The following is a 13,694-nucleotide window of genomic DNA, read 5'->3' on the forward strand; positions in this document are numbered from 1 at the left end:
TTTTTTTCAATCTATCTGAATGAAGTAGATTCAGTTGGAGTCTTACCTTTATGGCAAAGGATATTTACTGTTCAGTGGGATCTCTGAAAGTTCAAGTACACTAGTTTGCAAATAAACTGTTTGAAAGTGGTATTTAGAAATTATCTTAAAATTTAGCAATTAAAAACTTTTTTTAAAAATCATGATTCATTTCAATGACAAACTTATGGTGTCAAATTAGTGGCAAATAAAGTGCAGTTTAATTTGATATTTTAATCACTTAGCAAATATGATTCAATAGGATGAATTGGTATGTAAAAACACAGAGGCAGAATCCTATTTAGTTTCTGATAATAGTAAAGGACATTTTTGAATTGCTGAACTACCTACTTTAAGATTCCATTTTGCTTACTGATGCAAATATCCAAGCTTCCCTGTGTATCATTTCTTCAGGATCATTGAAAATGTTTAGCTCTTGCAATGTGCATGAGAGGAGGCAATATCTTATTTTTACATCACAAGAAGTCCCTTGTAGGATCACAGTATGAATAGTTTGTCAAAAAGGAAATATATTTTGACTTCACTCATTCAAATTAGCAATGGGTTGCATTCTCCAGTAATCTGATGTCAAAAATAAAATCTTCCAGAGGAAAAAAAGATAGCTTTTGGACTACTCAACAGTGATTCCCATCAGTAGTTTGAATCCTGGGATCCACAAAATTTTCCTTGGATGAGATGGGATAACTAAATTGCATTGGAATCAAAGCTAAGAAAATAGGAGTGTAAAAATGTCAATGTAAGGGTTGAGGCCTTGTGAGAAGGCAAGTATTTATTGTCCATTGTTATTTCCAGGGAGACATGGTGGGGAGCAGTTTTCCAAAGTCCTTGCAGCAAAGATAAACACACAATTTTGATCTAGTGACTATGGGAGAGTTAGGTATTTTTGTATTAGGGTGGGAAATTAAATTTAAAGCTTTTCAAAAACCATGCACTGCTTTAAAAATTAAAATATACATAAATTTTATGCAAAGTTGAAATTGAAGTCAAATTTGCAATTTGACAGAACTTGATGGTCCTTATTTGACTTTTGTCTAATATTAGTATTTTAATCTCCTTGATCTTATGCTATCTGACGCAAACAAGCCTACAATTCTTATTTTTTTTTAGATGCCAGTTTGGGTCATATACTGCTTTGTAACCCACATAAAGTTTTACTGAACCTTAAGAGGCTATTTTAACAAATACAGCCTAATCTGATTTTTTCCATGTTCCTCTGCCCATACTGAAATATGAGAAACCCATTTAAGGCCAGTTGCAGAAACTATGCTTCTATCCCTTGCAAGATAAAAGCTGGACATGCCTGGTCTAATACAGGTCAGCGACTTGATGAATAAACTTGTGACACCAGGTAGCGACCTAACAAAAAAAAATGCTTCTACTTTCATTATTCTGCCTAGTTTCCCTGTCTTTAAAGTTATAAAATTAAATTAGTTATAATATTATGTAATCCACTATCAAATAGGGACTACTGATCTTATCATATTTCTTTACAATGTAGAAGGAGACCATCTCAGTCTTTTGGGTCTGGTCTATGCACCTCACAGAGCAAATCCCTTGGTGCTGTAACATGTAATTTCTTAAAAATATTTCCCACTTGGATGAAAGGTTCATTTTTTATTTGTTCACGGAATATAGATTTATTGTCCATTTCCAATTGCTCTGTGTCGGCCTTGTTAGCGGCTTTCAAGCTGTTGATAAGGTAATTGGTTTATTATTGTCCCATGTACTGAGGTACAATGAAAAACTTTGTTTTGCGTGCCATCCATACAGATAATTTCAGAAGATTAGTACATTGAGATAGTACAAGGGAAAAGCCGTAACAGAATGTCAAATGTAGTGTTACAGAAACAGAGAAAGTGCAGTGCAGGCAGACAGCAAGATGCAAGGATCATGGTGGGGTATATTGTGAGGTCAAGAGTTCCTCTTTATCATACAAGAGGTCCATATAAGTAATCTTATAACAGCAGAATAGAAGCTGCCCTTGAGCCTGGTGGTGAATGTTTTCAAGCTTTAAATCTTCTGTTGATGGAAGGGGTTACGTTGGCTGCTTTTCCAAGGTAATAAAACTATATGGCAAGGGAAAATAAATAACTATTTGTATTAAAAAGTAAATAATTAATTAATATTTTAAGGATGGAGGTGTGTCATGGCTGTGGCAGGTGAGCGCTCGTGGACACCAGTTTGATCCATCAGATATGTCTCCAGTAAGTGCTTGTAGCTGGATGAGCTTCTGCTCAGTCGTTGAGTGGAGGCCAAGTTGCAGTCACTTAAATATAATAGAAGTGGGGGAAAGTCACCAGGAGGTGGTCATACCCCTTAAAATTTGGTCTGTGGTCAGGGACAGGGAACTCTGACTGTAAGGCAGGAACCTCGGCCCTTGCAATTTCTCAATGGGTTTGAAGTTCTTTCAGCTTATTTGGATGAAAATGGCACTGCAGGATGGATGATCTAATTGGCCATGACATCAAGGTACAGGAGGTCACTGATGTGGGGGGAGCAACCAAGAATGTAGTGGTAGTAGGGGGATTGACAATGTTTTCTACAGCAAAGAACAAGAGTCCAGAAGGCTGCCCAGTGTCAGGATTCAAGATATCTGCTCAGGACCATAAAGGAACTTAACAGTGGAAGGAGGACGATATACATGGGTACCAGTCATCACGATATACATGGGTACCAATGACATAGACAGGACAAAGAAAGGGGTTCTGCATGGTCAGTATGAGGAGCTGGGCACCAAATTAAGAAATAGACCCTCAGAGATGATAGTCTCTGGATTATTACCAAAAACACATACAAATAGGCATAGAGAAAATAGAAATAAATATATGGCTGAAAAGCTGGTGTGGAAGAAGTGGATTCTGATTTATGGGGCATGGGTACCAGTAATGGGGAAAAAGGAAACTGGGATGCCTACATCAGAACTGTGCTGGGATCAGTATTCCAGCAAGCTGCTTAACCAGGGAAATTGAGAATATTTTGAACTAAATAGAGGGAGCAAGGAATAAAAGTTGGGAAGGTGGGGTTAGTCAAAGGGTAGAGACAATGTTGGAGAGCATGCTATTAATATGGGAAATGATCTCCAAATCTGCCATTCCACAGCAGCACTGCAGGCTATGACTTCTAATTTAATTCAAGGCTGTTCTTTGCAGTTTGCAGTCAGATCAGATGTAATCTTGTGGAATTGCAGAGTAGGCATGAGGGACTGAATGACCTCCCCTGTTCCTAATTTGTATTATTGTATGTAATCATTTTGACTTGTGTTCCTATGGTGGTGCAATGTAAGGGTTAATGAAGGAATGGTGATGTTTGCCCAGTTCAGGATCTCTGGGGGAGATCTGGGACTTGAAAGTATTATTTGTGCCCTTTAGAAGTGATAAGTGCTGTGAAAATAAAAGAAATGCAAATTCCCCTCCAGAAAAAACTAGAATCCATGCTCATTGAGATGTCTTTTCACCCAACACACTTTTGATTTTAATAACTTATCTTTCCAATGCTTTGCTCTAATGTATGTCCTTATAATGGTCATTATTATTTCATGAAGACAGGCATTATTGCCTTGGTAAGAGGAAACGATGTTTCACAATGTGAGTATTTTTTCTGATCTTTTTCTCTCTCTGCATACTTTCCTACTCATTTAAAACAGAAACGTACAAATATTTTTAAAGTTTATAGACAATTTGAACTCAATAGGTTGTTTCTAATTATAATAATATGGATTCAAACATTTGTGCTATGTGTGCACCTATAATAAATTTTTAAGATTCAAGACATAAAATTCAGAAACTTTTAATCCATAGTTGCACAGTTTAGGAGATAAATTTATTTAGAGGGTTTCCTGTACCCTCAGCAAACCTGTACAGTGAGTTGTTTAAGCTAATATTTGAGGTTTCCATGACATCTTTGAGGTTGGAGGAAACCCATGGAAATGAACCCAGTAGAGGATAGTTGATTTACATTTTAGCAAAGTTTAATGTATTATTGTTTTGCAAAAAGTGTGTGTTTATTGCGCATACAGTATATCCTTTAATTGCACATGATGAAAAATTTTGCTTTGAAGGAGAAGGTAAAATCAAGAAGTACACAATCCGGAGCCTGTTAAAATTGATGCAAATTTGTCAAATTAATTCTCAGCAGAATATAGCCCTTTGCAGGACAGCACATTCTGTGACAGTAAAAAGCATTGGTGACACAACTACTTTAGGACAAATGTGCAGTTACAAGACAAAGCCATAGGTGGTTAAAATATTTAACACAGTTTCTTGAGGTTTGAATGTAAATAGAAGCAAGAGTAGGTCTTGCAACCTCCCGGCCTACTTCCCCATTCATCAGTATCATGATTGTCCGGTGCCTTGTCCACTTTCCTGTCTGATTCCTATTTTCTCACTTGTTGTACAATAATCTGATCTTTCTTATCCTTGAGCATACTGGATGACTCAACTTTTACTGTCCTCTATGATATTCTAAAGAGAATTTCAAAAATTTAGAAATTCTTGCATGGATACATTGCTCCTTATTTAATTCCTAAATGCCTACATATTCTAAGAAGATGACCCCAGTTCTAGATTCTGATCTGGCGAGAACAGCCTCTCATTATCTAACCTATCAACCCCTTTCAGAATCTTGCATGTGTCAAAGCATTGCGCATCAGCCAATCACCCAATTTCTGCTCAGAGGACTACCTATCAAGTCAGGAGTCAATCCCAAAGCATGACCTTCAGGTACAGAGATCAAAACTTTTTGCAGTACTCCAAATGAGGTCCCATTGAGGCACTGTACATTATTAGCAAGACCTCCTTACTTTTATACTCCAACTCCCATACAGTGAAAGCCAACAAACTATTTGTCTTTGTAATTGCTTGATATATTTGAATCTCATAAGCCAGCACACCAAGGTTTCAACATCTGGTAGGTTCTCGGTGTGTGAAAAAAACTCTTTTTGTTCTTCATACCAAAGTAAACAACCTTAAATTTTACCACGATGTGCTCTTGTCACCTTCTTGCCATTTGTTGAGCCTGCCTCTCTCCCTTTGCCCTTCTCACAGTTTACTTTCCTACCTAGCTTTGTATCATGTCAACTGGATATGTTACACCTTATTTTCATGAATTTATAAATAGCTGACAGCCCCATGCTGATTTCTCTGATGCCACAATTTTATCTGCCTTACAACCTAAAAGTAACCCATTTATTCCTAGTCTAAGTTCTGTCTTTTATCCATTCCTCCATTCATGTTAACTCCACTACATGAGCCCTTGTATAATAACTTTTACTTACTATCTTACTTTTTGTTTTGCAATGCAGACCTATTTCCTTTTATCTACTCTTCTAATTATATTCTCAGAAAGATCTTTTGGATTTGTCGAACATGATTTTCCTCTCAAAACCATGTTAAGTCTGCTTAATCATATTATAATTTTGCTGATGTCCTATTACTGTGATCTTAAAAATGATTGAAGCATTTTGTCAACACTCTATAGTTCCATATTTATTTCTCTCCCTCTTCTTCAATAGTGGTGTTACATTAGCTACCTTCTAATGTGCTGGTTGTTTTCCAGAAGTTAACAAATTTTGAAAGATCATTACTACTGCAACTCCTTTCTCCACAGCCATCTCTTTTAGAATCCTGGGATGTAGACTATCAGGTCCAGGTGACTTCTCTGATTTTATTCTAGTTGTCTGGTGTTGGCAATTGACGTTTGCAGAAAAGCAGTTTGGTACCTTCCTTAAAACGTAAAGTTTGATCAGTAGACTGTTAGGAGGTGGTCTTCCTTTAATGTGGTGCTGTTTGGTGATAGATATGTTGGGAAATTTATTTATTTCGGTAGTTGTATATGCATCCTCAGAGGAAATATCTCCAGTATATTAAAATCTTCTAATTAGCTTTTTATTAATTATGAGAAATTTTTTTGGAGTATGCTTGTATAGCATGGATTACCATTTTCAAATACTGTAGCAATATGCATTATAGTTTTCAATAATGTTTAAATATTAAATAAACTCCCAATCTTAAAATTACAATATCTTTCAAAAATAGATTTGTGGGAAAAACAAGGTCTCTTTCTTGTCACTGAAATGGTGCTTGAAAAGGTTTTTCTAAGTTTGGCACTTGTTGATTTCTCCTAATATGGAATTTTCAAGTCATCTGTGGATAAATTGAACTAATATTTACTAATGGAAGTTGTAATTATGTGTGTTGATGAATACACTACATGAAATATTTAAAGACATGTACAACTTGGCATAGCAAAGGCATGTTGCTTGGTAGGCTATTTAACTGTTTATTAATTTAAAAATTTGTGGCATTTATTTAGGCAAAAGCAGCACATGGACAGGCCAAGTGACCTCCTCCTATGTTGTTCAAAAATATGAAGTATGAGATAATAATTTATTATTTCACATTTCCTGAAAAGATACAGGTCAGGGGTTCTGTTCCTGTGAACTGTTTGCAAATTGGAAGTGTGGCTGCAAGCCATTTTCCCACATAGCAGGAGATGCCTGCAGCCCTACAGCAGCCGGCAAATCCATCCCGCCAGTCTCCCAAATGTTCACCTGTAAATACGGGCTGTGCATAAGTTGTACATTCGTAAGCTGGAGAGCACCTGTGAAGAGAAGCTGTTTGGCCCATTAAGTCCAGGCTTCCTTTCAGAGAAAACTTGGCCACACCCCACATCTAGGCATCTGCAGCAGAGGAAAGGAGGGAGTGAGAAGGAGGAGGAAGAGAGAAAAGGATGGAGAACGAATAAGGTTGCCGGTAGTTCCGATTTGAATGCAGCAGCCTGGGTATACCTATATGTGGGAAATTAACTGCCCCATGTAGCCTATTTCTTATATAATTTTCCCCAGATGATGTACAAAACACTTGAGCTGAAAATCTTCTTCATCACATGAAATGAGACCCATTGACCCATGCTAGCTGTCAGAATAATCATCCATCCCCCCACGTTTCTCTGCAACCTATTTTCTCCTACCTGCCCTGATTTTTCTACCACCTACCCCATTCGGGGCAACTTACAGTCATCAGATAGCCTGCCAAGCAGCATGCCTTTTGGATCTAGGAAGAAACCAGAGCGTCTGGGGAAACCCTACATGGTCACAGGGAGAACATGCAAACTCCACATGGACAGTACCAGAGGTCAGAAGTGAACCTGAGTCCCTGGAGTTGTGGGGCAGCAGGGCTACCTGCTGCATGACTGTGCTGCCCTAGTATTTGTCCTGGAGTTAAGCAACAGACTCAATGTCCAGAGTTCTGCAGTCTGTGACAAGTATTGACTATGGAAATAAATAGGTACTTACTTGGATCAAGCCTGCCAGAGGGAACTTTTCAGAACCATCAGAATCCTTCCTGGCAAAGTAAAGGAGGTAAAAGGTATTCTGTTCCATAGACAGGTGTTCCCAAAATTTCTGTGATCAGCATTAAATTCTAGTCAAGTACTTGTTCCTGTAAAATTGTGGTCAGTTAGTCAAGTGTGTCTTAGAGACAAAAAGTTGTTTACATTCTCCATTTAAAGCATTGCAGTCAATTGGTAAACTCTGGTTTCTTGTCCAAGGTAACAGAGAGACCTGACCACTTGAATGCACTTTTTCTGTATTCTTCAAATGATGTCTAATTGTATTTCCATTGGATGATAAACAGCTTCAACATCCCAACCAAGAGTTCTGGAGCAGTCTAAGTCAATGCTTGGATAATGAGGCAGTACTTGACCTTGTCTAAGGAAAGGAAACTGGGTAGGTGGTCCAAGTGCAGGAAGAAACACTAATTTTGTAAATTTCAAGGTAGTTATGGAAAAAGATAAGGTTAGTCCTTAAGTTAAAGTCCTAAATTAGGGGAAGGCTGATTTCAATAGCGTAAGAGAGCAGATTGGAAGCAGATGTTTGTGGGTACAATGACAGCTGACAAATGCAAGTCTTTTGAAAGAGAGTTGGTAAGAGTTCAGGGCCAGCATGTTCCTGTAAAGGTGAAAGGCAATAATGGCAAGATTATAGAACCTTGGGTGACAAAGGATATTGAAAGTATGAACAGGAAAAAAGAGGAAACATATGGCAGGTATAGGCACCTGGGATTGAGGAGTCTCTTAAGGAATATAGAGTGTGCAGGAGAGAACTTAAGAAAAAAAACAGGAGAGCAGAAAGGAGCCATGAAGTATAGAACATAGAACAGTACAGCATCGGATAGGCCATTCAGCCCATGATGCTGTGCTGATCAGCTTGGCAACTAAGGTCAAGGAGAATCCCAAGACGTTCTATATCAGGAACAAGAAGGTAGGGAAAGAATGGATCCCCATAGGGACCGAATGGGTAATTTGTGTGTGGAGCCAGGTGATGAATACTTCTTATCCATATTCACTAAGGAGAAGGATGTGAAAAAATAGTAGGTATCAGGGAGGGATACATGGATAATCTGGAGAAGGTCAGTATTAAGGAGAAAGTGTTAGATGTCATGGGATGGACAAGAGTTGATAAGTCCCCAGGGCTGGATGAGATCTATCCCAGGTTTCTCTGGGAAGCAAGGCAGAAGATATCTGGGGCTCTGAAGGAAATTCTTGCATTTTCATTAACTACAGGTGAGTTGCCAGGAGGATGGCTAATGTTGTTCCTTAAGAAGGGCAGCAGTGATTAGCCAGTAATGACAGTGGTAGGGAAATTATTGGAGAGATTCCTAAAGGATAGGATATATGTACATTTGGAAAGGCAGGGGCTCATCAGGAATAGTCATCATGGCTTTGTGTGAGGAAGTAACTAAAAAGATTGACGTTTTCTATATGAATTTCAGTAAGGCCTTTGACAAAGTCTCACATGGTAGGTTGGTTCAGAAGGTTAAGGTACATGAATCCAAAGCAAGTAAGCTAATTGGATCCAAAATTGGCTCGGTGATAGGTAACAGAGTGTAGTGGTGAAAGCATGAGTCCCTGATTGGAAGACTGTGACCAGTGGTGCATCACAGGCATCGCTGGTGGGACCTTTGTGAATGTGGGAGGTATGATTTGTAAGTTTGTAGATGACATGAAAATTGGGGTGTCATGGAAAGTGAGGACTGAAAGTGAAGATGTGGTGGGCTGAAAGGCCATTTCTGAGCTTTGACCCTATGATAACTATTTAGTTGGGTTAGATTGAGTTTATGGTAAGATAATTTCTGTTTAAAGTTTGTCCATGGGTATGTATCAAAGAAAAGAATAAATAAATTCATTTTTTGTCATCTATCTACTTCATGTAAGCAAATGAATTTACAAATTGGTCAAAAGTTTACATTTTGAGTTTTTAGAACAGGTAAACCAAACTGCAATTTGAAGGATGGGAATTTTAATGGCACTTATTCCAATAGTCAATGCAGAAAGTAAATATGAGAATATCTGTGTCTTGCTGAAGCTTTTAGGCAATAAACATTGCATTGTAAATTGCAGGAATATAGAGTTAATCTATGGAGTTTCTGGTGATTCAAAACCTCAGAAATTTAATGCATAAAACCCAGAAGTGTGCAGGTGCCTTGATTCTTCATTGGCCTTGGTTAGAAACCTGATCTAACTAACTGTTTCTCAACAAAACAAATATCATGTTGCTTGATATTCAGATTAAAAATATCAAACTGAACAAAAGTATCTTTTTAAATAGTAAACATGCTGAGCATATTTTGAAAAGCTTACGAAAAAAATTAATGTGTTGGAATAGCATTAATAAAATGATGGCTCTTACAAAGTCCTTAAAATATAATTTAAATTCAGGATCATCAATAAAGTTATTCTTTTCATTACATTGTCTTTCACAACATTTGACTTTCTTTTGAAACCTATCTCTTTCTGTGTATTTTGTTTTAATTCTCAGATTTGGATTTGGAATCAAAGTTGTTACAAGATCTTCTTTCTAGTATTACTAAACCCGTGGTAAGTAACCTTAGATCAGAGGAAGCCTTGCGATTCTGTCATTCACAGAATGTGGATGCTGATGGCAAGACCAATTCTTATTATTCGTCCCTGATTGTCCCAGCCCTTTCGGAGAGCAGTTATGAATCAATCACAGTGTTCTCAGCATACAGAAAAATCAAGGTAAGGATGGCAGATTTCCTTGGTGGAAAATGGGTTTTTACAACAATCTGGTATGCTTAATAGTTTGCATTACTGGTGCTAGAATTTTACTTTAAATTCATCCTCTTACTTTAATTTAAATTCCCCAGCACCCATGTTGGGATCTGAACTAATGTTTCTGGATCAATAGTCCAGGCTTCTATTCTCCAATACTCTTCTGGCAGAATAAAGTATCAGACACGTAAACCACATTGGTGCCAGAATAAATATTTGTTTTGTCCTTTGGTTCTTGATTCATAATAGTAATAATAATAATTTTGCAATGTCTTCAATAGATTGCATGGTAGAAAGCAAAAGGAAATAATCCTTAGTTTGCCCATTACTTGGTACTAGTTTTACTTGGTAACCCATCCTGTTTGTATGTTTTCTAATTACTGGGAATCAACCCAGGCCATTGAAAAGCAAACTAAATTGTTCTTTCCAAGAAGGGACAAAACAAAAGCTATCACACATAAGACTGGTTATGCAGTGTCATTGAGGGACCTGAATTAGGTCATTTGTTTGGTCTTCAGTATCCTACCACTCTCCCTTTCTCTCTTCAAAAAAAAATCATTCCACGTCTTCAAGTCAAAGAGATATACAGCACAGAAACTGGCCCTTTGGCCCACTGAGTCTCCACTGACCTATCAAGCACCCATTTTTACACTAATCCTCAAATACACAGTCGATCCCTCTGTTCTAGCATAATCCCACCTCATCTTCTGGTCTTAAAACATTGAACATGTTGGGAATCTTCCCAATACCTACCCACCCTTGCAATAAATAAATTCTCAGTTTTCTGTTCTGATCACATGACTGAAAGAGTCTGAATCAGAATTACATCCTTTGTATCTGTGATGTATAATACTTTCTAGATCCCTCTGCATCCTTTGAGGAAATAAACAACAACACCCTTTTCCTCTTTGTTCACCTCATTGGAATTATCTTTAATTTGTTCCATACTTACCAAACCAATGATAGATAGCACATCCGTAGCAATAATTTCTCATCCCACCCATATTGCATTAACTTGTGACTCCTTCAAAACCACCCTTTACCACTCCCTCTTCCTCACTTACATGATTTCTCCAGCAAAATCACCTGAAGATCTTTTGAAACATCTCCTGCATATTTGCTTACAATACTTGGTTCTACCTTTTCTTAATGTTTCAGTCCTTGTTTGCTGTCACACTACAAGTCCTGTATCCATGTTTGTATAAGACACAATTTATCCTACTTAAAAACAGAAAATGCTGAGATACTCAGCAGATCAGTCCATCTCTGTGGAGAGGAAAACAGAGTTAATGTTTCAGGTCAATAATCTTTAATCAGAACTGTTCTGATGCAGGTAATTAGTTCTGATACAGATAATTTAGCAGACTAATAATTTGGGTTTAAATGCTGGGAGCATGAGAAAGAAGTTTGAAGATGATACGAGGTCGGTTGTGTGATTGACAATGAAGAGGACATATGCAAGAAATGGGAGGATATTAAGTACAGAGGAAACAAGGTGCATGGAATGCTCTTCACTGATCCTTAAAGATAGCAGAATAGGTTAATAAGAGATCATCATAGAGCATGGAAACAGGCCCTTGTCCATATTGACGAAGTTGCCTAATTGAGCTAGTCCCATTTGCCTGTGTTTGACCCATATCCCTTTAAACCTTTCCTTTCCATGTGCCTGTCAAAGTGTCTAATAAATGTTTACCACTTCTTTTGGCAGCTTATAATACATACTCACCACCCTATGAAAAAATTACCCCTCAGGTCGCTTTTAAATCTTTCCCCTCTCACTTTAAACCTCTAGTTTTGGACTCCCCTACCTTAGGGAAAAGACCTTGCCTATACCCCTCATGATTTTATAAACCTCTATAAGATCACCCCTCATCCTCCTTCACTCCATGGAAGAATGTCTTGGTCTATCCAGCCTCTCCTTATAAGTGAAACCCTCCAGTCCTGGTAATATCCTCGTAAATCTCTTTTGCACTTCTCCAGTTTAATGACATCCTTCCTATCGCAGGGCAACCAGAACTGTACACAGTGCTCTAAATGTGACTTTACTAACATCTTGTACAGCTGTAACATGGTGTCCCAACTCCTGTACTCAATATCCTGACTGAGGAAGGCAAGTATGCCAGTAAATTATTAGCCAATAAATAGAATATAAGAACAGGGAGGTGCTGCTGGAGTGATGTATGGTTTTGGTCACCACTTTACAGGATAGATGTGATTGCACTGGAAGGGGTGTACAGGAGATTTATAAAGATATTGACCACTCTGGAAAAATTTAGTTGTGAGGAAAATTGGGTGGGCTTAGATTGTTCAATTTAGAACTGAGGAGGTTGAGAGGCAACTTAATTGATGTGTATAAAATTGTGTGGGGCCTACAAAGAACAAAAGAAACAGGAAATACATATTTAATGGCAATATGGGGAGAGTAAAAATGGGATTAGTGTAAATGGGTCTTGGTAGTCTGCATGGACTTAGTGGGCCAAAAGGCCTGTGTCTGTATTTCATGACTCTATCTGAATGACAATAGACTGAGAAAGGAAACCTTGGTGCAGCAGGTAAATAAGAGGGCAAATGGTATGCTGACCTTCGGGGTAAGAGGATTCAAGTATAAGAGCAAAGATGTCTTGCTACAAAGCCTTGGTAGACCCTACCTTGAGTGCTGTATGCAGTTTTGGACTCCTTATCTGAGGAAAGATGTTCTTTTTATGGAGGGAATTCAGCACAGGTTCTCCAGACTGATTCATCGGGTGGTAGGACTGATTTATTAATAGATATTGGGTCAATTAGGTTTATATTAAGTCAACTTTAGAATAATAAGAGGGGATCTCATGGAAACATGCAAAATTCTTTCAGGACTAGACAGCTTAGATGCAGGAAGGATATTCACAATGGTTGGGGAGTCCAGAACCAGGGGTCACAGTCTAAGGATAAGGGACAAGCCACTGAACACTGAGATGAGGAGAAATTTATTTTCCCAGAGAGTGGGGAGCCTGTGGAGTACTCTACTAAATAAAGTAGTTGAACTTAAATCTCTAAGTATAATCATAAGGAAAGCTGTAAGGAGAGGTTGGATAAACTTGGATTGTTTTCTCTGGAGCATTGGAGGCCAAGGGAAGACTTGATAGAAGTTTATAAAATTATGAGAGACGCAGATAGGGTAGACAGAGTCTTCTTCCCAGGGCGTAAATGTTAAATAATAGAGGGCAGAGCTTAAAGGTGAGAGGGGAATAGTTTAAAGTTGATGTGCAAGGCAAGTGTTTTTCTTCTATAGAGAGTAGTACGTGCCTGGAATGTGCTACTAGGGGGATGTGTTGGAAGCAGATACAATAGTGACATTTAAGAGTAATTTAGACAGGCAGCTGAACAGGGAGGGATATAGACCATGTGCAGGCAGATAGGTTTAAGTTAATTTGGCATTGTGGTCAGCACAGACATTGTGGGCCGAAGGGTCTACTGTGCTGTACTGTTTGATGTTCTATATATATATTCAAGAATCATTATTAGGGCTAGAAGAATGAAGGGATATTGGGAGAAAACAGAAACAGGGTACTGAATTTGAACGCAAGAGATTCTGCAGATGCCGGAATCTG

At 38.1% G+C, this 13,694-nt stretch overlaps 1 protein-coding gene across 1 annotated transcript in view; it reads left to right on the forward strand.

Annotated features, from left to right (window-relative positions):
• LOC127573137 (fibronectin type-III domain-containing protein 3A-like) overlaps positions 1-13,694 on the forward strand; it is a 144,314-nt gene that overhangs the window by 74,204 nt on the left and 56,416 nt on the right. The window contains exon 7 of the mRNA XM_052021068.1: positions 9,854-9,912. Coding sequence (XP_051877028.1) covers positions 9,854-9,912 — 59 coding nt within the window. The remainder of the gene's footprint in view (positions 1-9,853; positions 9,913-13,694) is intronic.

This window comes from Pristis pectinata, chromosome 8 (assembly GCF_009764475.1).
Source record: "Pristis pectinata isolate sPriPec2 chromosome 8, sPriPec2.1.pri, whole genome shotgun sequence".
Lineage (NCBI taxonomy): Eukaryota > Metazoa > Chordata > Chondrichthyes > Rhinopristiformes > Pristidae > Pristis > Pristis pectinata.